General features: G+C 35.3%; 3 protein-coding genes and 1 pseudogene across 3 annotated transcripts; 2 read left to right on the top strand and 2 right to left on the bottom strand.

Annotated features, from left to right (window-relative positions):
* Positions 1-664: 664 nt before the first annotated feature.
* On the bottom strand, positions 665-1,730 carry LOC113362138 (annotated as a pseudogene).
* Positions 1,731-9,120: 7,390 nt separating this feature from the next.
* Positions 9,121-9,789, top strand: LOC113337760. Its single transcript, XM_026583360.1, has 2 exons — positions 9,121-9,206; positions 9,277-9,789. The coding sequence occupies exons 1-2, from the start codon at positions 9,141-9,143 to the stop codon at positions 9,664-9,666; spliced, it is 456 nt and encodes a 151-aa protein (XP_026439145.1). The 5' UTR covers positions 9,121-9,140; the 3' UTR covers positions 9,667-9,789.
* Positions 9,790-16,072: 6,283 nt separating this feature from the next.
* LOC113362126 (cyclin-dependent kinase F-4-like) lies at positions 16,073-17,356 on the bottom strand. The gene has a single exon (XM_026605107.1). It carries the CDS (start codon positions 17,354-17,356, stop codon positions 16,073-16,075), a length of 1,284 nt encoding a protein of 427 aa, XP_026460892.1.
* A 2,597-nt stretch (positions 17,357-19,953) lies between these two features.
* Positions 19,954-20,747, top strand: LOC113362117. The gene is made up of 2 exons (XM_026605103.1): positions 19,954-20,270; positions 20,390-20,747. The coding sequence occupies exons 1-2, from the start codon at positions 19,954-19,956 to the stop codon at positions 20,745-20,747; spliced, it is 675 nt and encodes a 224-aa protein (XP_026460888.1).
* Positions 20,748-27,402: the final 6,655 nt, after the last annotated feature.

Genomic DNA, 27,402 nt, shown 5'->3' with positions numbered 1-27,402 from the left:
TACACAAAATTGATTAAAAAGACCAAAATCAACAATTCTTGGGTGAAAAGGACATTTAGATTTTAATATTGTTTAAATGGACAAAAATTTAAAAATAGTCAGGATGTAAACATTTTCATCCTACCCATTTTCAAATATTTTCTTATTTTTAATTTATACTAGGATGCATCCAGTTTCATCCTTGCTATTTTTTAAGTTTAAGTCAGGATGAATCCAGTTTCATCCTTGCTATTTTTTTAAGTTTAAGTCATGATGAATCCAGTTTCATCCTTACTATTTTTTGGTGTCCATTTCACCCATACAAATTTTTACTCGTCCATATGAATCATTTTTTAAATATATTTGGACAAATGACCCATTTTCCGAAGAAAATAAGGGGAAGTTAATTATTAAACAAATCAAAGAATCTTCATAAACTTTTGTTGCATCATCTTTGCCGATCCCCAACTTTAGAAAGCATGCGCTGCTGCTGTCTGCTTCTCCTGATGAGTTATCTCTCTGAAAGAGGCATCTAAACTGCAACCCCAAACACTCTGAAACAGATCTTGGCTTGTCATGTTTCCTACAGGGGAGAAAGGGCCAAAAAGTTCTACACCAAAGCAAGTCTGATTAGGATATATTCTCTGCGCGAACTTTGCACTTGTATCCTCTGCCCAAACCCTCTTTAACATATCTTCAATTGTAATATCTCTAACAGGGGAAAAGGGCCAAGAAGTTTTTCACCAAAGCAAGTCTGATTAGGATATATTCTCTGCTCCAATTTTGCACTTGTTGTCGCTTCTGGCAATTCACGCATATCGGGCGCAAAGTAAGGATGCTTCAGAGCCTCCATAGCTGTTGGTCTGTTTTTTGGATCCCAGGAACAAAGGGATTTAATCAGATCTATAGCCTCATGACTAGCAGATGGTATCATTGTAGAAATACCATATGGATGTACTTGAGGAAACTTGTAACCACACAATTGGCAAGTTGTATTCCTTCTGCCCACGACTCATAAGTTGGACTTCCGATTACACTGCAAATCTTATACAGCTGATCTGCTCGATTCTTACCAGGAAAAAGAGGACGAAACGAATACAGTTCGGCCATTATAGCCCCAACTGCCCACATATCAACAGCAGAGGTATACGAAACCGAGTTTAACAACACTTCAGGTGCGCGGTACATCCGTGTAGTAACATAATCTGAACACGGTGATTTAGAATCAATTTCCCTAGCTTGACCAAAATCCGCGATCTTTATTGAATCTCCATCTCTAGCGACCAGCAAGTTATCTGGTTTTAGATCTCGATGCATATATCCACCAGGACGATGCATCTGTGCAAGAGCTAGCAAGATTTGACGAGACCAGCGTCGTATCCGAGACTCCGAAAAAAGGCCTATCCTGTTCTCCAATAACCCGTTTAGTAACTCAGCATCCGTACAAAGATTGATCTTATCATGCATAAGGCGATACAGAGTAGATTCTTCGTAATCAAAGACCAAATATAACACCTGATTGTCAAAGATGAGTTTTCTGAGTCCGACGATATTCGGATCCCCATAGAGTTTAACCAATGCCTGACTTCTGGAAGTTCAAGGCATTCTTCCAAGGACGAATATAATTTCTTCATCTCCTTTATTGCTACAATTTCAGAACCATCAGCACTTAGATTATCTATAGCTTTCCATACGTATCCGAAGGTTCCTTCGCCAACTTTATCAATCAGAGTATAACTACAATACTCCATGCTTATACCAAATCGTCGAAGAAAAACTTAATACGAACTTCAATTTTTCTTCTTCTCTTTACCTGAAACGGCTTCAATGAATTTACTTATCTGATGAAACATGAAAGAAAAAAAAAACTGATGAAACTCTTTATTTCAAGAAGCGGATCAAGAAACAATGAAAACTGGGATACAAGAGCTATATGCATGCGCCCATGTATATATAAGGGAAAAAAAAACTTATAGAGCTACTAGGAAACAGTGTTCGAGTCTATCTGGGTAATGTTTCCAGGCGGTACATAGCGTAATTCCAAATTTTGATATTTTGGAGAGAATACGGAAACACAAATACGGAAATTTGACCAGAATTAATAGTCGGTTCCTAGTTTTGACTTTTTTCGAACCCAAAACTCAAGTAAACTGTAAACCTAGTTCCAAGGTCAGAGTAGGTTGCGCTGTTCTGTTAATTGATGAAGCTCTGGTTCTCGTCAATGAAATACATAGATATTTGAATGTTGTATGATTCGGATGTAGTTTTTTACACTTATATTTTGCAATTCAGGCTGCTTGAATGCGGCAAAGAGACTCCTGGACGAGATGGTTAATTAGTAAAGGAAATGTAACCACATATAGTTGTATCATTCATGGCCACTGCCTACATGGTCAACATGATATTCAGATGCGTCTACTCGTTGATCATGATGGCATCTTTCACTATGTGACTCCGTTATTTTTTTTGTTATTAAACACTCTCTCTCCCTAAGTGAGTTAAATGATCTCTAGTTTACTTTCTTCTTTTTCTTTTTTTCTTTGTGTGTGTATGAACCCTTGTTAATTATGGCATGTTTCATATAGAGGCTAGTGTTCTGGTCCAAAATGGTTCACAAACTCTATCATCACTGTCCGATAGCTAAAACCGCATATTCGTACTTCTCTGCCGTTGTAAATCCTTATCTTTGTATTTATAAAAGCTAAGATTGCTCTTGGTAAAAACAAAAGTTAATGGAGTGCACAAATCCTATATTTGCACATTTTTGGATGGTCGAATAGTCAACTATGAGGGTTTGCCCTTACAGGCGACCATTTACCTCTCGGCCATGTTTGAGCCCCCAACGGCGATCATAAATACACTCCCAAGAGGAGGTTTAATTAATTGATGGAGCTCAGGTTCTGTTCAATGAGATATATAGAGATTTGAATGTTGTACCGGATGTAGTTGTTTATACTTCTTTTATTCATAAGTGGACATCGAAATTCAGGCCGGTTGAATGAGGCAAAGATACTCTTTGACGAGATAGTTACTAGAGGAAATGCAAAGACATATTATTGTATTGTATGATTCATGGACACTGCCTACATGGTGAAGCAAGAAGACATTTTGATGAAATGAAAGATTGAGGGATTTCACCCAATGTGATAACTTTTACTATCTTAATAGATTCACATTGTAAAGATAGGATGGCGGAAGATGCTTGGAGCTATTTCAATTGATGGACAAGATAAACATTAAACTGTTTGAGTCGATGGTGGCCACGGTCTTTGAGCCAAATGAGTTTAACTACACTGTGTTGATCAAGTGGCGGCAGTAGTTTAAATTCGAAAAATGGGTTATTTGTGCAAATATTTTTAAAACATGGTTCAAATGGACAGTAAAAATTAGTATGGGTGAAATGGACACCAAAAAAATAGCAAGGATGAAACCGGATTCATCCTGACTTAAACTTAAAAAATAGCAAGGATGAAACTGGATGCATCCTGATGTAAATTAAAAATAAAAATAGTATTTGAAAATGTGTAGGATGAAACTGTTTACATCCTGGATATTTTTACATTTTTGTCCATTTAAACAGTATCAAAATCTAAATGTCTTTTTCATCCAGGAATTGCTGATTTTGGTCTTTTTAACCAATTTTGTGTTTAAAATTTTCTTTCCAAAATAAGTCTTGGATAAGGAAAAAAAATTTTCCTATTCCTAATTCCTAAAACCGAAACACATAAATCTCTGATTAAGTGTAGACCGATAAGTTTATGTAATACTAAACTTTTGGCTAACAAATTCATGAAAATGTTAGAAAAGTTCATTTCACCTATTTCACCTATTTAATCTTCTTTTTTGTCTTCAGGACAAATCTCGAACAACATCATTGTTGCTCATGAAATTGTGCACTCTACGAAGAAATGTAACAATAACAGCCAAAATGTTTCTGACCATGAAGTTTTTTTGGAGGCTGCAAACTCCCTGTCAAGAAGTGAGTTTGGCAAGAAAATTAACTCTTCAAATGAAGATACTGATGATGCGTCATCACGTACAAGTGGTAGTGCTTGAAGTAATATTAATGCATCCGGTGATTATTCAAAGGGGTATGTCGGATAAATTTAATACCCTCTATGGCAAACATAAAAACTCCGGTCACCCTTCGGGTATTGTATTCACCGAACAAGAAAAAGAGTTTGTTACAAACACAATTTTGGATCATGCTAATGCTTTTAAAGATGAGCTCGCGGCGGGAGAAAAGGAAGGATCTTGATTGCTCTTGTTTTAAGGTTTGGTTTGTACGGGGTTGCAATAAATTTAAATGTTTAACATAATTTCTTGGAATGTCAATGGTTTTAACGACCCTAATAAACGATCGAAGTTAAAAAAATCTTGTGCAACGGTGGAAGCCTACAATTCTTATGATTCAAGAGACCAAGCTTAGTGGTTGTAACGATGAAATTGTGCCTCAATGTCGGGGTGCGACTCAGTGCAAGTGGATTGCTTTAAATTCTGATGGAAGATCGGGCGGAATTTTGTTGATATGGAATTCAGATTTGATTGAGGTTGATGAGTTTCTTGAAGGAACTTTTACTATAAGTATCTCTTGTCGAATTTGGAGGATAACTTCCGTTGGGTCTTAATTGGTGTTTATGGTCCTTGCATTGTGAACGAAAAAAATATATTTCGTATGGAACTAGCTACCTTGCATGGTTATTGGAATGGAATGCCTTTCGGTGGAGACTTCAACGATATAAGATACATGGTGGAGAGGAGGGGTTGTCGTAGAGCTTCGAATTCAATGAAATTCTTTGATGACCTATGTAATGAGTTGGATCTTGTCGACTTACCTCTTTCCGGTGCGAAGTATACTTGGAATAGGCCACCTAATAAGAAGAGCAAAATTGACCGTTTTATTTTCTCGTCGGATTGGGAAGATCATTTTCCAAATATCAACTTCAAGCGACTTGCAAGACCTTTTTCGGATCATTTTCCCATTGAGTTATGCTCAAAGGACTCGGATTGGGGTGCTTGCACTTTTCGATTTCAATTATCTTGGCTAGAAGGAACTAACATAATTTCTTTAATGAAAGAATGGTGGGAATCTTTTTCTTTTGTAGGCACGGCGGGTGAATGTTTTTCAAAGAAGTTACATGCTTTGAAGGAGAAATTGAAGGTGTGGAATCGAGACGTCTTTCGGAACATTGATAGGGCAATTGACTTGGCACTTACCAAGATGAGAGAGTTAGATGAACTACATGATGAAAGGGGTCTTACCGAAGGTGAAGAAGACATGCTTGTGACGGCTAAAATGGAGTTTGATGTCACTACAAGAAATTAAGGATTTAGTGACAGTATTTTCTACCACAATTTAAATTTGCCACCAAAATTCGTTGTTTGGGACAAAAAAAAAGTTCACCACTATAAAAATTTATTTGCGATAAACACTTATGATTATCGCTAAGCTTGTCACTAAAAGCAAAATCAGGGACTAAATAATTCTTTCTCACAGATAATTTTTTTAGTGATTATTTATGTTCACCACAAAAAATCACAATTAGCGATAACCATGATAATTCGTCATAGAATATTATTTTTTGTGAGAAACTAAATTGTTTGTCGTTAGATATTCTTTTAATGACATCACTTATTTCTCGCAAAATTAATTTTGAGTGACGAAGTCGATTTTTGCCGCTGGCTTTTTTTCGCTACACAAAATAGGTTGTTACTAGCAATACATTCTGGAACTAAAATATCTTCTGTCACCAATATCGTTTTTCTGTGATGATTCGTGTTTGCCACAAAATAATACAGTTAGTGATGACAACAAATGTATGCCATAGAAAATTATTGTTGTGAGAAACTAAGTTATTTATCGCTAAACAGCTTTTTAATGACATCGCTTATTTCTCGCAAATTTAATTTTGGATGACGAAGTCAAATTTTGTCGATGATTAAGAAATGTAGCTAAATTCCAAATATCTTTAAATTAGGATATTGGTAAATAAATTAAGAAATATGGTTAACTAGGAAATTTATAAGAATCTATACCCGCCATCTTGTTTCTCGGATAACTTAATCGGTGTTTTATAAAGAAAGAAAATTTTAGGAATTTACCTAGCTAGAATTTCCGCACCTTTTTTCTTAGTTGGATTGATAGGGGAGTGTCATGTTTTTTGCTTGGTAGCTTAGCAACCTCTCCAAAATCTAATACTTGTGCATTTAACAAGTATTTCACCGTATTCTCATGACCATTTCTCATTTCACATTCTTTTATATAAGATAATAAGAGAGACGTCCATATTCACTCCTATGAAAATTAATCAATCGTATGAAACTTAAATTTGATAAGTACGGATATTAGCCGGTTTTACCTGTCAAAACAAATCAAGTGTTGCCAGAAATGAAGTGGCATCGAAGCGATTTAAATAATCTATATGCCTTTTTTCGGATTATTTAGCCATTAAGAAACACCTGGTAGCTGTTTAGATTAAGGAATAATAACCTTGGAAAACTACAACAAAACCACATACAAACAGAAAACCGAACCATTAAACCTAAATTCTGAATAACGTTTTATCATTAGCCAATGAATATTTTGCATCCGTGTACATCTATTTATACTCTTGTTTTAACATCTGAAATTATTTACACTCTTATTCTAACATCTGAGATTCTTGTTTTGGTGAAAACAAAATAACCCCTATCACGAAATAAGTGCGCCTTCGTAACTTTAAGCCAGAGATTTTATTTACCTTAAACTGAATAGCTAGGACTTCTGTGGATAAGTGAAAATCTGCACATATTATATAGGGAGCATGCTGTTGAAGTTAACTGAGGAAAGAAAATCTTTTGAATATTAGATTGTAATAATGGTATGATTTCTAGTCGTAATTGAATATTCAAAGGTTGGTACACAATAAATACATCCCTGAGCCCTGAGCCCCATCCGTATATCTTTGGTCAATCTTTTCAAAAAAAAGAAAATATCTTTGCTAAAAAAACTAAGCAATTATGATAAAAGAATAAATAATACATCCATTTGTTCCTCATAAATAAGGATAGAGAATACACAAAATTGGTTAAAAAGACCAAAATCAACAATTTCTGGGTGAAATGGACTGTTAGATTTTGACATTGTTTAAATGGAAAAAAAATGTAAAAATAAGCAGGATGTAACCAGTTTCATCGTGCCCATTTTCAAATATTTTTTATTATTTTTAATTTACACAGGATGTATCCAGTTTCATCCTAGCTATTTTTTAAATTTAAGCAGAATGAAACCAGTTTCATCCTTACTATTTTTTTTTTTGCCATTTCATCCAAACTATTTTTTACTCATCCATTTGAACCGTGATTTAAAAATATTTGGACAAATGACCCATTTTCCGTAGAGAATAAGTATACACCAATCAGGTCACACGATAGTTAGAAGAAAGAGAATGTCAATAAATAAGATTGAGATATTTTTCGATTTCATCTTCAATTCGATATATACGGATATAAGAAAAAATATTCTTTAAATAGCTGGCATGATTTTATTTTGCATGCAAAAATATTCTTTAAATAGCTGGCATGATTTTATTTTGCATGCTTGCAACGCGTAGGCGATGTAATCTATATTTAGAGCCCGAGGAAAAATGATAATCTTTATTTCATTTCTCTCTCAAAATACCTCATCTTCTGCAACTATAGTGTTCTCCTTCAAACTAGCAGCAGACCAAAACATCTTATACACCTAACACCTAAAACATATAAATCTGTAAGCATAGGTGAAAAAATCGAGAATCATAATGCTTTTCAAAAAGTTTGCAATTCAGTTATAATTATTTATCATGGGAGGAAAAATAGCTCCCACTAAGCTTTCAGTTGAAATGAAAAATCTAAAAGAATTGGCGCGAGATTTTTCCCGCTTGGTGTTGCAGTTATTCAGGAATAAGGTACTTATTTATAGATCCGAAACTGCTAGTCTCTATCAGAAAAATTCAGATTCAGAAAGAGTCATTTGCTACATATATTTCTTTTCTTACTGTAAGTCATATTCCTTGATTCTTTTCATATTAAATTGGTTTGGTTTTTAGATTTCACTCTTGTTGTTCCGTCTCGCAGAGATTATTTGTTTTCATTAAATTCTGATATTATTTGTTATTTGAATATCTGCTAGACTCGTTATGGCTACTGGCATTGCTCGTCGTGTTGTTCGTGGACAATCACCTCCTGCTGGTATGAGTATAACAATCAATGTTTTCTTATCTTATTTTCTTTGAACTTTATTGGAAAAGTTATAAGATGTTTTCTTGTGACTGTATCATAGGGAGAAGAAATGTGCGTGGGTTAACCCGGGGGATTGAGGTATCAAGAACTATGGCTATGAATAATGGAAATAAGCTTCCTGTGGTTTTTTCTTAAATTGAAAAGGCACCTATTTGTCCCAATGCTCCCAAGTTGTCATCTGAATGTGGAATTATTGTACGTGGTTTAGCTCCTCTTCAACACCAATCCTGGACGAAAATTCCTGAGCATTATCGATCTGCTTTAATCGAACGAATTAAGGTTTGTTAACATGTTAATAAATTTCTAAGGGAAATTTCAAAGTTTCATACTATAAAGCTTTCAATTAAACAAGTTACGTTTTCAAAATTGATGTAGGACAAGTTCGTTGTTGATACTACTGTGCCTTTCATTAGAAAATATTTGAATGACAATATGGTTAAACATTTTAAGAGTTTCGGGACAATTGAAGAAGCGCTCCTGAATCCGCCTAGAAATGTATCCCAAGACAGCTGGAACTATTTGTGTGATTGGTTCTCTTCTGAAACGGTTCAGGTATACATGATGATTATATGTACTTCAATTTATTATTATGTATTTTATATTGCTTACTTAATGTTCTAATTGCAGAAACGATCGCGTGCTGGATCTAATAATAGGGCAAAAGTTCCCTATAATCACTGTGGAGGGTCGCTTCCATTTGTTGTCCACTGAGAATTGGTATGTATAGTTCTTTTAATTACACAAATTATACGTTCTTAATGTTTTTTTTCTTTCTTTGTTTGTTGATTTAAAGTGATGCTAAGTATTGAAGCAATGGTTACTTTGGTTTTTTGATCAAGCAGAAAAAGGCCCAAGAAGTTCAACTTGTCTACATTCAAACTTTCCATGATACCCATACTCGTATGGTAAAAAATTCTGATGATGAAAACGAGGTGCAGTGGATAAGTAAGGAAGCCCAAATAAGACATGTATGTTATTATGAAATTGATTTTAATTGTGTTATTTTGGCTTGATTAATATGTGTACATATGCATACAGGAGAAGATGCTTGAGCTGTATCAACAAGTTCAACAAGGAATTGCAGAGGGATCTCAACCACATGAAGAGTTAGATATTTTTAATGAAGTGATTGGTGCTAAAAGATACGAAAGACAACGTGGTTCTTCGGCTTCATCTTCTAATGGAGTGGTGAATGAGTTTCGTGATTTGATTGAGACATTGAATGAAAAGATTAAAAGCCAGGAGGACCAGATTTTGAAATATCAAGATGAAATCAAGGAAATGAAAAATGAGAATCAGAAAATGAAGGATGACAATGCTGCGTTCAAGGAAGATATGTTTAGTCGACTCGGTTTTATGTTTAGTCGACTCGGTTTTGCTCCGGCTATGCTTAATAACCTTCCCATTCCACCACAGGAGCACAATTAATGAAAGGTCCAGATGAAGTTTGTTTTAGGTTGCAAGTTCATCGTATGGAATGTAGTTTGTTTTATTTAAGGTTGTTTCGTTTAGGGTTTGTTCGTATTTTATCAGGTTTGAAAGTCTATTTTATGTAAGTTTGTCTTATGCTGAATATTGTCTATCGTGTTAAGTTTGGTTGTCTACTGTAACTTTTATTTTATAATATAAGTATCAAGTTTTTATTACTTGTCTAATTATTTTTTATTATTTTTTGAAGTATGTTTTATCATATGTTCTTAGTTATTGTATTCACTTATAAATTATGGCCAATAACTGATTCTTTTAAAAATAACCATTATGGCTTTGTAAACTATCTTTGGTGAGAAGTTTTCACCACTTAATCTTATTTTTAGAAACGAGGTATTTGGCACTAAATTTGTTTTGGCACTAAATTTGTTTTTGGTAATAAAATATTTTCTCATTAAAGATTGTTTAGGTAAAAAAATATTTTTTTTATTAAAAATAGAATCTGTGATAATTTTTTTTTGGTCATTATATTTTCTCATTAAAGATTGTTTATATAAGAAAATATTTTCCTTATTAAAAATAGATTATGTGATTATTTTTTTTTTGTCACTATATTTTCTCATTAAAGATTGTTTAGGTAACAAATTATTTTCCTTATTAAAAATAGATTCTGTGATTATTTTTTTGGTCACAATATTTTCTCATTAAAGATTGTTTAGGTTACAAAATATTTTTCTTATTAAAAGTAGAAGTAGATTCTGTGATATTTCTCTTGGTCACTGAAAAATTCTTTTCCAGACAAATATATTTGTTGTTGAAACCATATCTGCGATAATCTTTATACTCGTTAAAAAACTGTTTTTATGATAAATTAGTTTGTCGGTAAACTATTTTTTAACGAGAATTTAATTCATTCACTAAAGTCTATTTTCGGTGATAAAAAAATATTTATCGTTAAAATTGTTTTCTGTGATGGACTGACTTTCTAGTTGGCGAATGCTTTTCCTGACAGGGATTTACCGACCATAAGGGGACAAATTTTTTTCCATAAAAATTTTTTTTAGGAACAAAAGAAAAGGCTTTCGTAACAATATAATTTCTCACTAAACAGGGTCTTTTTTGTAGTGAAGATACATGGTGGAGAGGAGGGGTTGTCGTAGAGCTTCGAATTCAATGAAATTCTATGAGTTGGATCTTGTCGACTTACCTCTTTCCGGTGCGAAGTATACTTTGAATAGGCCACCTAATAAGAAGAGCAAAATTGACCGTTTTATTTTCTCGTCGGATTGGGAAGATCATTTTCCAAATATCAACTTCAAGCGACTTGCAAGACCTTTTTCGGATCATTTTCCCATTGAGTTATGCTCAAAGGACTCGGATTGGGGTGCTTGCACTTTTCGATTTCAATTATCTTGGCTAGAAGGAACTAACATAATTTCTTTAATGAAAGAATGATGGGAATCTTTTTCTTTTGTAGGCACGGCGGGTGAATGTTTTTCAAAGAAGTTACATGCTTTGAAGGAGAAATTGAAGGTGTGGAATCGAGACGTCTTTCGGAACATTGATAGGGCAATTGACTTGGCACTTACCAAGATGAGAGAGTTAGATGAACTAGATGATGAAAGGGGTATTACCGAAGGTGAAGAAGACATGCTTGTGACGGCTAAAATGGAGTTTGATGTGTGGCTCATCATCGTCAAAGCATAATGATGCAGAAAAAGTCAAGAATTAGATACTTTCGAGATGGAGATAGAAACACCAAACATTTTCATCGAGTAGTGAGGGGTCATAAAGATTTTAACAACATCAATAATCTTCGTATCAATGGTCGATAGACCGGAAAAAAGACTTGGCACTTACCAAGATGACAGAGTTAGATGAACTAGATGGTGAAAGGGGTCTTACCGAAGGTGAAGAAGACATGCTTGTGACGGCTAAAATGGAGTTTGATGTTGCTCATCGTCGTCAAAGCATAATGATGCGGCAAAGTCAAGAATTAGATACTTTCGAGATGGAGATAGAAACACCAAACATTTTCATCGAGTAGTGAGGGGTCATAGAGCTTTTAACAACATCAATAACCTTCATATCAATGGTCGATAGACCAGAAACAAAGAAGAAATCAAGTTGGGTATCGCAAATCATTTTGAGTTAGCATTTAAAGAAAATTCAAACAAGCGTCCAAGAATCAAAAATATGTGTTTAAAGAGTATTGATGAGAATGCAAGCATATGGTTGGAGAGATCTTTTTGTGAAGAAGAAGAAATTAAGAATGAAATTAAAGATTTATGAATTGATCGTGCCGATGACACTATCATTTTTCTTGATTCTAAGAGAAAACAAGTTGATAACCTTCGCTACCTTCTTCTTTGTTTCGAGTTAACTTCGGGTTTGAAGATAAATTTCTTTGAAAGTAGCTTATTCGGAGTCGCGGTCGAGGAGGATGTTGAAAATTATGCTAACATGCTAGGATGCGAATATGCGAGTTTTCCTAGCATATATCTTGGCTTACCTTAAGGAGACAAGGTAGGAGGCACTCAAAAATGGGGAAAAACACTTGAAATTTGTGGGACAAGAGTTACTTCTTGGAATGGAAAACCAATAGCAACAGGAGGTAAGTTAACTCTCATCAAAAGTGTTTTAGCTAGTCTACCCATTTATTATCTCTCTATTTTTCTTTCTCCTTGATCCATAACTAAGAAAATTGATAGAATTGTGAGAAATTTCTTATGGGATGATAACAATAAGAAAAGAATTCACAATATTGGTTGGGAATTGTCTTCAAACCCCAAAAGAAAAAGGTGGTGGTATAAGAAGAGCTAAGCAAGTGAACTCGGCTTTGCTAAAAAAATGGTGGTGGCGCTTTGGCGTGGAGAAATATGCTTTATGGAGGAAGATCATAGTCGAAAAATTTGGCGAAACAATTACCGGTTGGGAAACTCTCCAACCCAAATGATCGAAAGGTGGTAGCTTGTGGTTCAATATCTATAAAGAGCTTGAAGATTTCAATAAAAGTATCAGATTCAAGATTGGAGCGGGTAAGAAAACTAGATCTTGGGAAGACTCTTGGCTTGGTGCAGGATGGTTATGGGATATGTTTCCTTTGACTTATGAAGCTTCAAGGACCAAGGAGTCGTGGTGGCTAGTATGTATGAAGTTAGGGAAGATGGTGTACGGTGGGAGTTTATGTCTAGGCAAAGATACTCTCAAACTATTACAAATGAAGGGTTATCCATATCAAATCTTGTTTCTTTTATCTCTATCCAAGAAGGGGTTATGGATACCCGAATTTTGGTTGGTAGTGATCATGGTAAGTATACGGTTAAGTATGGAATTAAAGAAAACGACGATCAAGGTGAGACGGATTATCCAATCAATGTTGTTTGGAGTAATGAGTACCCTCACAAAATGAATTTCTTTCTTTGGCTTCTCTCTCGTGATCGGGTAATGACGGCGGATACACTTTTGAGAAGAGGTATGAATGTCTCTAGTGTATGTCGTTTTTTTGTGAGGAAGATGATGAATCGAGTTCACACTTGTTTTATGGTTGTTGGAGAATCCGGAGAATTTGGGATTACTTTGTTGAAGGGTGCCACTTTGGATGGTCATACGACCCTAACGTCATTACATCTATGAAGACTTGGAAGTTTAATTGAGGAGATGAAAGACTTAGTCGAATATAGAATAACATACCGGTATCTATATGGTGGTGTATATGGAAAGAGCGAAATGCAAGAACCTTCGATAACAAAAACAAAATTTTGGAAAGCCTCATAAGAGATATCAACTTACAAGCATTCTTTTGGGCTGAATCGAATACAAGAATGTTAGGGCTTACGAAAAATATGGTGATCTCTTTATCGGATTCATTATACCGGCCTCAGTAATTTTTGTGTTTGTTTTCTTGGGTAGTCGAATCCCCTTTTGGTTCCCCTTTTTTGTTTGGTCATAATCATTGGGATAAGGTACTCCCCTTAAGTGCCTTTTTTAAATGCAATTTCTATTTGACTGATCAAAAAAAATAAAATAAAATTGACATATCGAAAACTTTGAACAGGGTAAGCTAGATTTTTTTGATAAAAATTTTAAAATCCTTTCGCTTTAGTGAGGATATATTGGTTCCAATTGATCCTTTATCAATGCATTTTTGCATCCTCTATAGTTGCCCTTTTATATGCGAAACTTGCGAAGAATTTAATCCTTCAAGGGGCATTAGGCAGGGGATCCATTGTCCCTCTTGTTCATACCGTGTATGAAAGCTCTTTTCTGGCTCCTAATTCACTAACAAGAATTTTTTTATCAAGGTATCAAATTGACAAAAACTGCTCCCCCAATCTAATACATGTTCTTTGCCGGTGACTGTTTAATTTATTGTTTAAGGAAAATAATTTAAGTAGTTGTTAGAATTTGTTAAATGTCATAATTAAATATTTTAAGCTCGACTTCAGGCCAAACATCTGTTTTTTTTTTGTTTTTTTTGTAAAAAAGTACACAACAAACATAAAGGCGTTATATACAGGATTCTGAAAAAAAAAAAAGAGATCTTAAAGACATTAGGTGCTCTTTTTATGAATCAGTGTAAGCTTTAATCCTTTGATAATGTAGTTGAAAAAATGGAACAAAAGAGTTACCAATTAGGCCGGCAAAGTTGTACCGCAACCTAGTACAATGGTTATGATTAATCTGTTTTATCAAACATGCCCTTCTCCAATATGGGTTTCTTTGTGTTATCAAAATAATAACTGATAAAATTAATGCTTTACTTTGAAGTTGGGTTATATGCAGATCAATGTGAAGTTATCACAAGTGAGATTCATTTATTTATTTTGCATGAGTTGGTTTTCCTCCTTTTTTTTGTTGCAAATAAATTGCAAAAGTTAAGAAGAGGCTCATCAATGGGAAATGACGAGCTGAAAATCATGCCTAATAATAATAAAAATTGTATGTATTTTGCCGGTATCGAGGTTTTATTTGTTCACTTGAGCAGATATATTCATGCGTTGTTGCGTCAAAATCAAAAAGGAGCCATCTTCAGAGTGAAAATATTAAACGTTGGGCTAAGGAGAATCTCTAGTTGTTACCTCTTTTATGTTTCCAGGCTCTCTTTTGTCAGAATTCTTTATATTTTCAATTTTCGGGTCATATCTACTGTACTCAACTTAGTGCGGAATCAGGGAACAATCTTTTTTTTTTTTTTGTTAGAAACTGGGTTTTTACTTTTCGTTTTCCAGGATACAATTCTATCTTCCCTTTTCTTTCAATCTATTAGCGAATCAACTACATAAACGACCACTCAAATTTAAAATGCTGTTGGAAATCCCAACTCCCATGACTCCATCGTTCATATTGAAGCTTAGCACTGGGCCTTACACATTGCCGGAACACTCACTTTTTCTCTCAAATAAATGAAATAATGACCACTGTGACTAGGGAAAGAAACAATTTCCACGAGCTTCTGGCAAGGGATACTATGGTCATGGAAACAGTAACTAATATCATGATGGTATAAATGATCCAGACACAGTAATTAATGATGCTTGTAATCTCAGTTAAGACAACAATTTGGTTTTGTATGAATAATACTCACCCGATTATCGCTTCTAACCAAGGGTTTAGTCCAACTATCCGTGCAATCACTGTATGGAGTGCAATGGTGGAAACTCGGAAGTGGTTCAATCTAGGGTCATACGACTCATACCTATTGTACTCAACTTAGTGTGGAACCAGGGAACAATCTTTCTTGTTAGAAACATAGTTTTCTTTATTATTATTATTTTATTTTATTTCAGTATCTTTTAGTTTTACTTAAAAGCACAATCGAGAGTCGAAGAAACAGATCAAAATATCAGCATTAAGTTTCGTACACTTTTTTTCAAATTCTTGCTCACTCTAAATTAAAAAAACATGAACATAAGCCATGCATGAAAGCTTTAAAAGAAAAATGAAGACAAAAAAAATACACAAAATTGATTAAAAAGACCAAAATCAACAATTCTTGGGTGAAAAGGACATTTAGATTTTAATATTGTTTAAATGGACAAAAATTTAAAAATAGTCAGGATGTAAACATTTTCATCCTACCCATTTTCAAATATTTTCTTATTTTTAATTTATACTAGGATGCATCCAGTTTCATCCTTGCTATTTTTTAAGTTTAAGTCAAGATGAATCCAGTTTCATCCTTGCTATTTTTTTAAGTTTAAGTCATGATGAATCCAGTTTCATCCTTACTATTTTTTGGTGTCCATTTCACCCATACAAATTTTTACTCGTCCATATGAATCATTTTTTAAATATATTTGGACAAATGACCCATTTTCCGAAGAAAATAAGGGGAAGTTAATTATTAAACAAATCAAAGAATCTTCATAAACTTTTGTTGCATCATCTTTGCCGATCCCCAACTTTAGAAAGCATGCGCTGCTGCTGTCTGCTTCTCCTGATGAGTTATCTCTCTGAAAGAGGCATCTAAACTGCAACCCCAAACACTCTGAAACAGATCTTGGCTTGTCATGTTTCCTACAGGGGAGAAAGGGCCAAAAAGTTCTACACCAAAGCAAGTCTGATTAGGATATATTCTCTGCGCGAACTTTGCACTTGTATCCTCTGCCCAAACCCTCTTTAACATATCTTCAATTGTAATATCTCTAACAGGGGAGAAAGGGCCAAGAAGTTTTTCACCAAAGCAAGTCTGATTAGGATATATTCTCTGCTCCAATTTTGCACTTGTTGTCGCTTCTGGCAATTCACGCATATCGGGCGCAAAGTAAGGATGCTTCAGAGCCTCCATAGCTGTTGGTCTGTTTTTTGGATCCCAGGAACAAAGGGATTTAATCAGATCTATAGCCTCATGACTAGCAGATGGTATCATTGTAGAAATACCATATGGATGTACTTGAGGAAACTTGTAACCACACCAATTGGCAAGTTGTATTCCTTCTGCCCACGACTCATAAGTTGGACTTCCGATTACACTGCAAATCTTATACAGCTGATCTGCTCGATTCTTACCAGGAAAAAGAGGACGAAACGAATACAGTTCGGCCATTATAGCCCCAACTGCCCACATATCAACAGCAGAGGTATACGAAACCGAGTTTAACAACACTTCAGGTGCGCGGTACATCCGTGTAGTAACATAATCTGAACACGGTGATTTAGAATCAATTTCCCTAGCTTGACCAAAATCCGCGATCTTTATTGAATCTCCATCTCTAGCGACCAGCAAGTTATCTGGTTTTAGATCTCGATGCATATATCCACCAGGACGATGCATCTGTGCAAGAGCTAGCAAGATTTGACGAGACCAGCGTCGTATCCGAGACTCCGAAAAAAGGCCTATCCTGTTCTCCAATAACCCGTTTAGTAACTCAGCATCCGTACAAAGATTGATCTTATCATGCATAAGGCGATACAGAGTAGATTCTTCGTAATCAAAGACCAAATATAACACCTGATTGTCAAAGATGAGTTTTCTGAGTCCGACGATATTCGGATCCCCATAGAGTTTAACCAATGCCCTGACTTCTGGAAGTTCAAGGCATTCTTCCAAGGACGAATATAATTTCTTCATCTCCTTTATTGCTACAATTTCAGAACCATCAGCACTTAGATTATCTATAGCTTTCCATACGTATCCGAAGGTTCCTTCGCCAACTTTATCAATCAGAGTATAACTACAATACTCCATGCTTATACCAAATCGTCGAAGAAAAACTTAATACGAACTTCAATTTTTCTTCTTCTCTTTACCTGAAACGGCTTCAATGAATTTACTTATCTGATGAAACATGAAAGAAAAGGAAAAAACTGATGAAACTCTTTATTTCAAGAAGCGGATCAAGAAACAATGAAAACTGGGATACAAGAGCTATATGCATGCGCCCATGTATATATAAGGGAAAAAAAAACTTATAGAGCTACTAGGAAACAGTGTTCGAGTCTATCTGGGTAATGTTTCCAGGCGGTACATAGCGTAATTCCAAATTTTGATATTTTGGAGAGAATACGGAAACACAAATACGGAAATTTGACCAGAATTAATAGTCGGTTCCTAGTTTTGACTTTTTTCGATCCCAAAACTCAAGTAAACTGTAAACCTAGTTCCAAGGTCAGAGTAGGTTGTGCTGTTCTGTTAATTGATGAAGCTCTGGTTCTCGTCAATGAAATACATAGATATTTGAATGTTGTATGATTCGGATGTAGTTGTTTACACTTATATTTTGCAATTCAGGCTGCTTGAATGCGGCAAAGAGACTCCTGGACGAGATGGTTAATTAGTAAAGGAAATGTAACCACATATAGTTGTATCATTCATGGCCACTGCCTACATGGTCAACATGATATTCAGATGCGTCTACTCGTTGATCATGATGGCATCTTTCACTATGTGACTCCGTTATTTTTTTTGTTATTAAACACTCTCTCTCCCTAAGTGAGTTAAATGATCTCTAGTTTACTTTCTTCTTTTTCTTTTTTTCTTTGTGTGTGTATGAACCCTTGTTAATTATGGCATGTTTCATATAGAGGCTAGTGTTCTGGTCCAAAATGGTTCACAAACTCTATCATCACTGTCCGATAGCTAAAACCGCATATTCGTACTTCTCTGCCGTTGTAAATCCTTATCTTTGTATTTATAAAAGCTAAGATTGCTCTTGGTAAAAACAAAAGTTAATGGAGTGCACAAATCCTATATTTGCACATCTTTGGATGGTCGAATAGTCAACTATGAGGGTTTGCCCTTACAGGCGACCATTTACCTCTCGGCCATGTTTGAGCCCCCAACGGCGATCATAAATACACTCCGAAGAGGAGGTTTAATTAATTGATGGAGCTCAGGTTCTGTTCAATGAGATATATAGAGATTTGAATGTTGTACCGGATGTAGTTGTTTATACTTCTTTTATTCATAAGTGGACTTCGAAATTCAGGCCGGTTGAATGAGGCAAAGATACTCTTTGACGAGATAGTTACTAGAGGAAATGCAAAGACATATTATTGTATTGTATGATTCATGGACACTGCCTACATGGTGAAGCAAGAAGACATTTTGATGAAATGAAAGATTGAGGGATTTCACCCAATGTGATAACTTTTACTATCTTAATAGATTCACATTGTAAAGATAGGATGGCGGAAGATGCTTGGAGCTATTTCAATTGATGGACAAGATAAACATTAAACTGTTTGAGTCGATGGTGGCCAGGGGCTTTGAGCAAAATGAGTTTAACTACACTGTGTTGATCAAGTGGCGGCAGTAGTTTAAAATTTTCTTTCCAAAATAAATCTTGGATAAGGAAACAAAATTTTCCTATTCCTAATTCCTAAAACGGAAACACATAAATCTCCGATTGAGTGTAGACCGATAAGTTTATGTAATACTAAACTTTTGGCTAACAGATTCATGAAAATGTTAGAAAAGTTCATTTCACCTGTGTAATCTGCCTTTTTGTCTTCACGACAAATCTCGAACAATATCATTGTTGCTCATGAAATTGCGTACTCTACGAAGAAAAATAACAATAACAGCCAAAATGTTTCTGACAATGAAGTTTTTTTGGAGGCTGCAAACTCCCTGTCAAGAAGTGAGTTTGGCAAGTAAATTAACTCTTCAAATGAAGATACTGATGATGCGTCCTCACGTACAAGTGGTAGTGCGAGAAGTAATATTAATGCATCCGGTGATTACTCAAAGGTGGCTAAAGGTATGTCGGATAAATTTAATACCCTCTATGGCAAACTTAAAAACTCCGGTCACCCTTCGGGTATTGTATTCACCGAACAAGAAAAAGATTTTGTTACAACACAATTTTAGATCATGCTAATGCTTTTAAAGATGAGCTCGCGGCGGGAGAAAAGGAAGGATCTTGATTGCTCTTGTTTTAAGGTTTGGTTTGTACGGGGTTGCAATAAATTTAAATGTTTAACATAATTTCTTGGAATGTCAATGGTTTTAACGACCCTAATAAACGATCGAAGTTAAAAAAATCTTGTGCAACGGTGGAAGCCTACAATTCTTATGATTCAAGAGACCAAGCTTAGTGCTTGTAACGATAAGATTGTGCGTCAATGTTGGGGTGCGACTCCGTGCAAGTGGATTGCTTTAAATTCTAATGGAAGATCGGGCGGAATTTTGTTGATATGGAATTCAGATTTGATTGAGGTTGATGACTTTCTTGAAGGAACTTTTACTATAAGTATCTCTTGTCGAATTTGGAGGATAACTTCCGTTGGGTCTTAATTGGTGTTTATGGTCCTTGCAATGTGAACGAAAAAAAAAAATTTCTTATGGAGCTAGCTACCTTGCATGGTTATTGGAATGGAATGCCTTTGTGTTTCGGTGGAGACTTCAACGATATAAGATACATGGTGGAGAGGAGGGGTTGTCGTAGAGCTTCGAACTCAATGAAATTCTTTGATGACTTATGGAATGAGTTGGATCTTGTCGACTTACCTCTGTCCGGTGAGAAGTATACTTGGAGTAGGCCACCTAATAAGAAGAGCAACATTGACCGTTTTCTTTTCTTGTCGGATTGGAAAGATCATTTTCCAAATATCAACTTCAAGCGACTTGCAAGACCTTTTTCGGATCATTTTCCCATTGAGTTATGCTCAAAGGACTCGGATTGGGGTGCTTTCCCTTTTCGATTTCAATTAGCTTAGCTAGAAGGAACTAACATAATTTCTTTAATGAAAGAATGGTGGGAATCTTTTTCTTTTGTAGGCACGGCGAGTGGATGTTTTTCAAAGAAGTTACATGCTTCGAAGGAGAAATTGAATGTGTGGGGAATCGAGACGTCTCTGGGAACATTGATAGGGCAATTGACTTGGCACTTACCAAGATGAGAGAGTTAGATGAACTAGATGATGAAAGGGGTCTTACCGAAGGTGAAGAAGACATGCTTGTGACGTCTAAAATGGAGTTTGACGTGGCTCATCGTCGTCAAAGAATAATGATGCGGAAAAAGTCAAGAATTAGATACTTTCGAGATGGAGATAGAAACACCAAACATTTTCATCGAGTAGTGAGGGGTCATAAAGCTTTTAACAACATCAATAACCTTCGTATCAATGGTCGATAGACCGGAAACAAAGACTTGGCACTTACCAAGATGAGAGAGTTAGATGAACTAGATGATGAAAGGGGTCTTACTGAAGGCGAAGAAGACATGCTTGTGACGGCTAAAATGGAGTTTGATGTAGCTCATCGTCGTCAAAGCATAATGACGCGGCAAAGTCAAGAATTAGATACTTTCGAGATGGAGATAGAAACACCAAACATTTTCATCGAGTAGTTTGGGGTCATAGAGCTTTTAACAACATCAATAACCTTCATATCAATGGTTGATAGACCGGAAACAAAGAAGAAATCAAGTTGGGTATCGAAAATCATTTTGAGTTAGCATTTAAAGATATTTCAAACAAGCGTCCAAGAATCAAAAATATGTGTCTAAAGAGTATTGATGAGAATGAAAGCATGTGGTTGGAGAGATCTTTTTGTGAAGAAGAAATTAAGAATGCAATTAAAGATTTATGAATTGATCGTGCTCCGGGTCCGGATGGATTTCCTATGATGTTCTTTCTTGTTTGTTGGGATTTTCTAAAAGAATATTTGATGAAGGTTTTCGAAGAATTTCACGACCAAAACATTCTTCATTCGTCATTGAAAAATAATTTTATTGCGCTTACCCCTAAGAAGACGGGTGTAGAAGAAGTAAAAGATTTTCATCCTATTAGTCTTAGTGGGAATGTGTACAAAATCATTTCAAAATTTTTGGCGGAGCGTTTAAAGGTATACCTTCCTACACTAATATCAACAACTCAATATAGTTTTATTAAAGGAAGACAAATTCTTGATGGAATTTTGATAGCAAATGAATGTGTGGATTCTAGACTTCGTCAAAAATTATCGGGGTTGGTTTGCAAGATTGATTTTGAAAAGGCGTTTGATAAAGTGAATTGGAATTTTTTAAATTAAGTTTTGTGCAAAATAGGGTTTGGTGGTGTTTGGAGGGCTTGGATTAGAAATTGTTTAACATTCTTAAAGTTCTCGGTTCTTGTTAATGGATCGTCTTTCGGTTATTTCGGTAGTGAAAAGGGACTTCGTCAAGGAGACCCTCTTTCTCCTTTTCTTTTTAATATTATTTGTGAAGTCTTAAGTTGTATGTTGAGTAAAGCACAAGAACATGATCAAATCTCGGGTTTTTCCGTCAAGAAGGGGGGAACAAAAATAAATCACTTGCAATTTGCCGATGACACTATCATTTTTTTTGATGCTAAGAGAGAACAAGTTGATAACCTTCGCTACCTTCTTCTTTGTTTCGAGTTAACTTGTGGTTTGAAGATAAATTTCTTTGAAAGTAGCTTATTTGGAGTCGCGGTCGAGGAGGATGTTGAAAATTATGCTAACATGCTAGGATGCAAATATGCGAGTTTTCCTAGCATACATCTTGGCTTACCTTAGGGAGACAAGGTAGGAGGCACTCAAAAATGGGGAAAAACACTTGAAATTTGTGGGAAAAGAGTTACTTCTTGGAATGGAAAACCAATAGCAACAGGAGGTAAGTTAACTCTCATCAAAATTGTTTTAGCTAGTCTACCCATTTATTATCTCTCTATTTTTCTTGCTCCTTGATCCATAACTAAGAAAATTGATAGAATTGTGAGAAATTTCTTATGGGATGATGACAATAAGAAAAGAATTCACAATATTGGTTGGGAATTGTCTTCAAAACCAAAAGAAAAAGGTGGTGGTATAAGAAGAGCTAAGCAAGTGAACTCGACTTTGCTAAAAAAATGGTGGTGGCGCTTTGGCGTGGAGAAAGATGCTTGATGGAGGAAGATCATAGTCGAAAAATTTGGCGAAACAATTACTGGTTGGGAAACTCTCCAACCCAAATGATCGAAAGGTGGTAGCTTGTGGTTCAATATCTATAAAGAGCTTGAAGATTTCAATAAAAGTATTAGATTCAAGATTGGAGCGGGTAAGAAAACTAGATTTTGGGAAGACTCTTGGCTTGGTGCAGGATGGTTATGGGATATGTTTCATTTGGATTATGAAGCTTCAAGGACCAAGGAGGTCGTGATGGCTAGTATGTATGAAGTTAGGGAAGATGGTGTACGGTGGGCGTTTATGTCTAGGCAAAGATACTCTCAAACTATTACAAATGAAGGGTTATCCATATCAACTCTTGTTTCTTCTATATCTATCCAAGAAGGGGTTATGGATACCCGAATTTGGGTTGGTAGTGATCATGGTAAGTATACGGTTAAGTATGGAATTAAAGACAACGACGATCAAGGTGAGCCGGATTATCCAATCAATGTTGTTTGGAGTAATGAGTACCCTCACAAAATGAATTTCTTTCTTTGGCTTCTCTCTCGTGATCGGGTAATGACGGCGAATACACTTTTGAGAAGAGGTATGGATGTCTCTAGTGTATGTCGTTTTTTGTGAGGAAGATGATGAATCGAGTTCACACTTTTTTTATGGTTGTTGGATAATCCGGAGAATTTGGGATTACTTTGTTGGAGGGTGCCACTTTGGATGGTCATACGACCCTAATGTCATTACATCTATGAAGACTTGGAAGTTTAATTGAGGAGATGAAAGACTTAGTCGAATATGGAATAACATACCGGTATCTATATGGTGGTGTATATGGAAAGAGCGAAATGCAAGAACCTTCGATAACAAAAACAAAACTTTGGCAAGCCTCATAAGAGATATCAACTTACAAGCATTCTTTTGGGCTGAATCGAATACAAGAATGTTAGGGCTTACGGAAAATATGGTGATCTCTTTATGGGATTCATTATACCGGCCTCAGTAATTTTTTTGTTTGTTTTCTTGGGTAGTCGAATCCCCTTTCGGTTCCCCTTTTTTGTTTGGCTATACATTGGGTTGAGGTACTCCCCTTAAGTGCCTTTTTTAAATGAAATTTCTATTTGACCGATCAAAAAAAATAAAATAAAATTGACATATCGAAAACTTTCAACAGGGTAAGATAGATTTTTTTGATAAAAATTTTAAAATCCTTTCGCTTTAGTGAGGATATATTGGTTCCTATTGATCCTTTATCAATGCATTTCTGCATCCTCTATAGTTGCCCTTTTATATGCGAAACTTGCGAAGAATTTAATCCTTCAAGGGGCATTAGGCAGGGGATCCATTGTCCCTCTTGTTCATACCGTGTGTGAAAGCTCTTTTCTGGTTCCTAATTCACTAAGAAGAATTTTTTATCAAGGTATCAAATTGACAAAAACTGCTCCCCCAATCTAATACATGTTCTTTGCCGGTGACAAAAACTGCTCCTAATAAATGTCATAATTAAATATTTTAAGCTCGACTTCAGGCCAAACATCTAGTTTTTTTTGTAAAAAAGTACACAACAAACATAAAGACGTTATATACAGGATTCTGAAAAAAAAAGAAAGATCTTAAAGACATTAGGTGCTCTTTTTATAAACCAGTGTAAGCTTTAATGCTTTGATAATGTCATTGAAAAAATGGAACAAAAGAGTTACCAATTAGGCCGGCAAAGTTGTACCGCAACCTAGTACAATGGTTATGATTAATCTGTTTTATCAAACATGCCCTTCTCCAATATGGGTTTCTTTGTGTTATCAAAATAATAACTGATAAAATTAATGCTTTAAAACGTGATTTCTGATGGGGGTAAAAATTATAATTATAAAGGTATATAAAAAATAAGATACGATATTTCGTGCATACCTAAAGATAGAGGAGGGCTAGGTTTCAAGAAAGCTAACAAAACGAACCAAGCAATGGTCAACAAAATTTCTTGGAGATTAGTTAGTAATGCGAACGACCTTGGGAAAGATTTTAACAGGAATATATTTCAAAAATTACGGTGCTTTGCCGTCCAAGAAAAAATATAAAAATATTGGGTTTGGAAATGTATTCAACAAGGAATTCATCACATTAAACAATATATCATACAGGAGGTTGGGAAGGTATGTCAATAAAGATATGGGATGACAATTGGGTGCCAGGAAGGGGAGAGGTCTCACCAGACACTTTCTCATAGAGAAACAAAACACACTTGTGTCTGAGTTGATAAACTCAAGCACTATGAATTGTAACAGGGATACTTTGGAAAGTTTGTTTATTATGGAAGTAGTCGACCAAATCATGAACATTAAGCTTTACAAAACAAATGAATAATGGGTGCTGAAACAAAATAAACTGAGATGGACTCTAACAACAAATGGGGAGTTCTTAGTTAAATCCTTATACTAAATCTCTCAGAATTCGAAAACCAGTGACACCATAAATTTATCTAGAAATCTGTATGTGAATGGACATTTCTTACATTACAAAAAAATTTCTTAGAATAGTATGGGAGAGAACTTGCTTTCTATTGTACTATGTTCTTCCTTTTGTAGGCTTTTCCCAAAATCCTTCTTCTTATGATATTATGCCACATGTCATAGATACCTCCTTATTTACCATTATTTCCACTCCTCTCAATAAAACCTTCCACATCTCTATTAATTCATTCCTTATCCTTCCTACTCCATGGATATACTATTTCGTCCTTCGTCCCTAGTCCCGAAGTCCCCATGTTAACTCATGGGCTTACCATTCCTCTAGGGACTCGTAGTCCTATTAAGGGGAAATTATTTTCATGTACCAACAACTGTAAACCTTGTGATTCTCACAAATCATCTGGAATTCAGAAGTTTAGTTGGAGGTTTTCAATATCTTACTCTCACAAGACCTGACATCACCTTTGCAGTCAACTATATCTCTCAATTCATGTACTCTCCAACAATTACGCACATGCTTATTGTAAAAAGAGTGCCCAGGTATCTCAAAGGCACAATTGGCTATGGCAATACTATTTAAGTTTGAAATATTAGTTCCATTACTAGTTATTCTGACTCTAATTGGGATGGCTTCCCTGATACAAGGCGCTCTACTTCAGGCTGTTGTGTTTTCTTAGGAAATTCTCTAGCCTCGTGGTCCTATAAAAAGCAAAAACCGTCTCGAGAAGTTCCACAGAGGATAAGTAGAAAACTTTCAGTGTCTTAGCTGCAAAAGTGATGCGGTTTAATTTTGAGGTTTAATCTGCGAGAAGAATTACGCACTACTCCTACTAAACCTCTTTTAATATGCTGCGAAAACATGGGTGCTTAGTTTCTAACTGCAAATCCATCTTTCCATGCTATGAAAAAATACATTGAAGTTGATTATCACTTTTTTTCGGATTTGATGGATGATGGAATTGTTGTAGTTCAGTCATACCTTCTTCTCGACAGCTAGCTGACCTCTCCACCGAAGGACTTGCTTCTACTACCTTTTACAACTTGGCTTGTCAAATGATGCATTGTTTTCACCCTCCATCAGATTGAGGGGGAGTGTTAGCAGTATAAGTCTGTTTTCTTATTTATCCCGTGTAAAAAATGTGTTATTTGTAACTCGTCTTTATCTTTATTTACTGTCTTTGTTTTACAACTTCTAGGTTAGGGGTATTTGTTATTTTTACTCTTGTTGTTTCTTTATATAGAATAATAACCTCTATAGATCTGTCAATAACATTTGCAGTTTCTTGCTTGTAGATCTTGTCGATGTTAAAAACTAATAGGTTGTATCTACATTCAAAATGCTCTATTCTGTTGAATATTTTCATAAATGTTTGCCACTATCCGGGGGTAGGGGGTGGTAACTCCCGGATGTATTCGACCTGTATCGGTTACCAAAAAGTTTTATCGATGTGTACCTTCCCATAGGGTTTGTTTCAAGAGATACCATTAATGGATACCTGTTGAAAGCGTCTATTGAAGATAGAAAGACATCTCCGAAAGACATGAATTCCTCTTTAAATAACGAAGGCCTTCTCCCATTTCAATACATCAAAAATCTATGTTTTCTATATAAGCATCATCAGACTCTAAATACCGTGTGTTTTTGATTGGATTAAGGGAGTACAACTCTTGAATCCAACAACGTTGTTAGGGCTTCATCGTATCCTAAAAGCATTATTCATTGACTAACTGCACTCGCCAATTATTTGGGAATGGTCGAAATATTATCTAAAAAGAATCAAAAGGCTTTGAATCTTAGTGCCACAACATTCTTTTGTGTTCTCTGAATTTCATCCTCTAAGTACCTACTTTCCAACATATTCTTCTAAACAATTATGCATTTTCTTTGACGAGTTGCTGATTTGATGTTGCATCTATTTTTTTAATGACCGCGGTTTGGCTGATCATATTAGGTGAAAGCTTTATTTGGGTTATATGCAGATCAATGTGAAGTTACCAGAAGTGAGATTCTTTTATTTATTTTGCATGAGTTGGTTTTCCTCCTTTTTTTGTTTGAAATACATGGAAAAAGTTAAGAAGAGGCACATCAATGGGAAATGACGAGCTGAAAATCATGCCTAATAATAATAAAAATTGTATGTATTTTTCCGGTATAGAGGTTTTATTTGGTCACTTGAGCAGATATATTCATGTGTTGTTGTGTCAAAATAAAAAAGGGGCCATCTTCAGAGTGAAAATATTAAACGTTGGGCTAGGAGAATCTCTAGTTGTTACCTCTTTTATGTTTCCAGGCTCTCTTTTGTCAGAATTCTTTATATTTTCAATTTTCGGATCATATCTAGTGTACTCAACTTAGTGCGGAATCAGGGAACAATCTTTTTTTTTTTGTTAGAAACTGAGTTTTTACTTTTCGTTTTCCAGGATACAATTCTATCTTCCCTTTTC

Source organism: Papaver somniferum, chromosome 1 (assembly GCF_003573695.1).
Source record: "Papaver somniferum cultivar HN1 chromosome 1, ASM357369v1, whole genome shotgun sequence".
Lineage (NCBI taxonomy): Eukaryota > Viridiplantae > Streptophyta > Magnoliopsida > Ranunculales > Papaveraceae > Papaver > Papaver somniferum.
The sequence above is the reverse complement of the archived record's forward strand: the minus strand, read 5'-3'. Positions and strand labels throughout refer to the sequence as shown.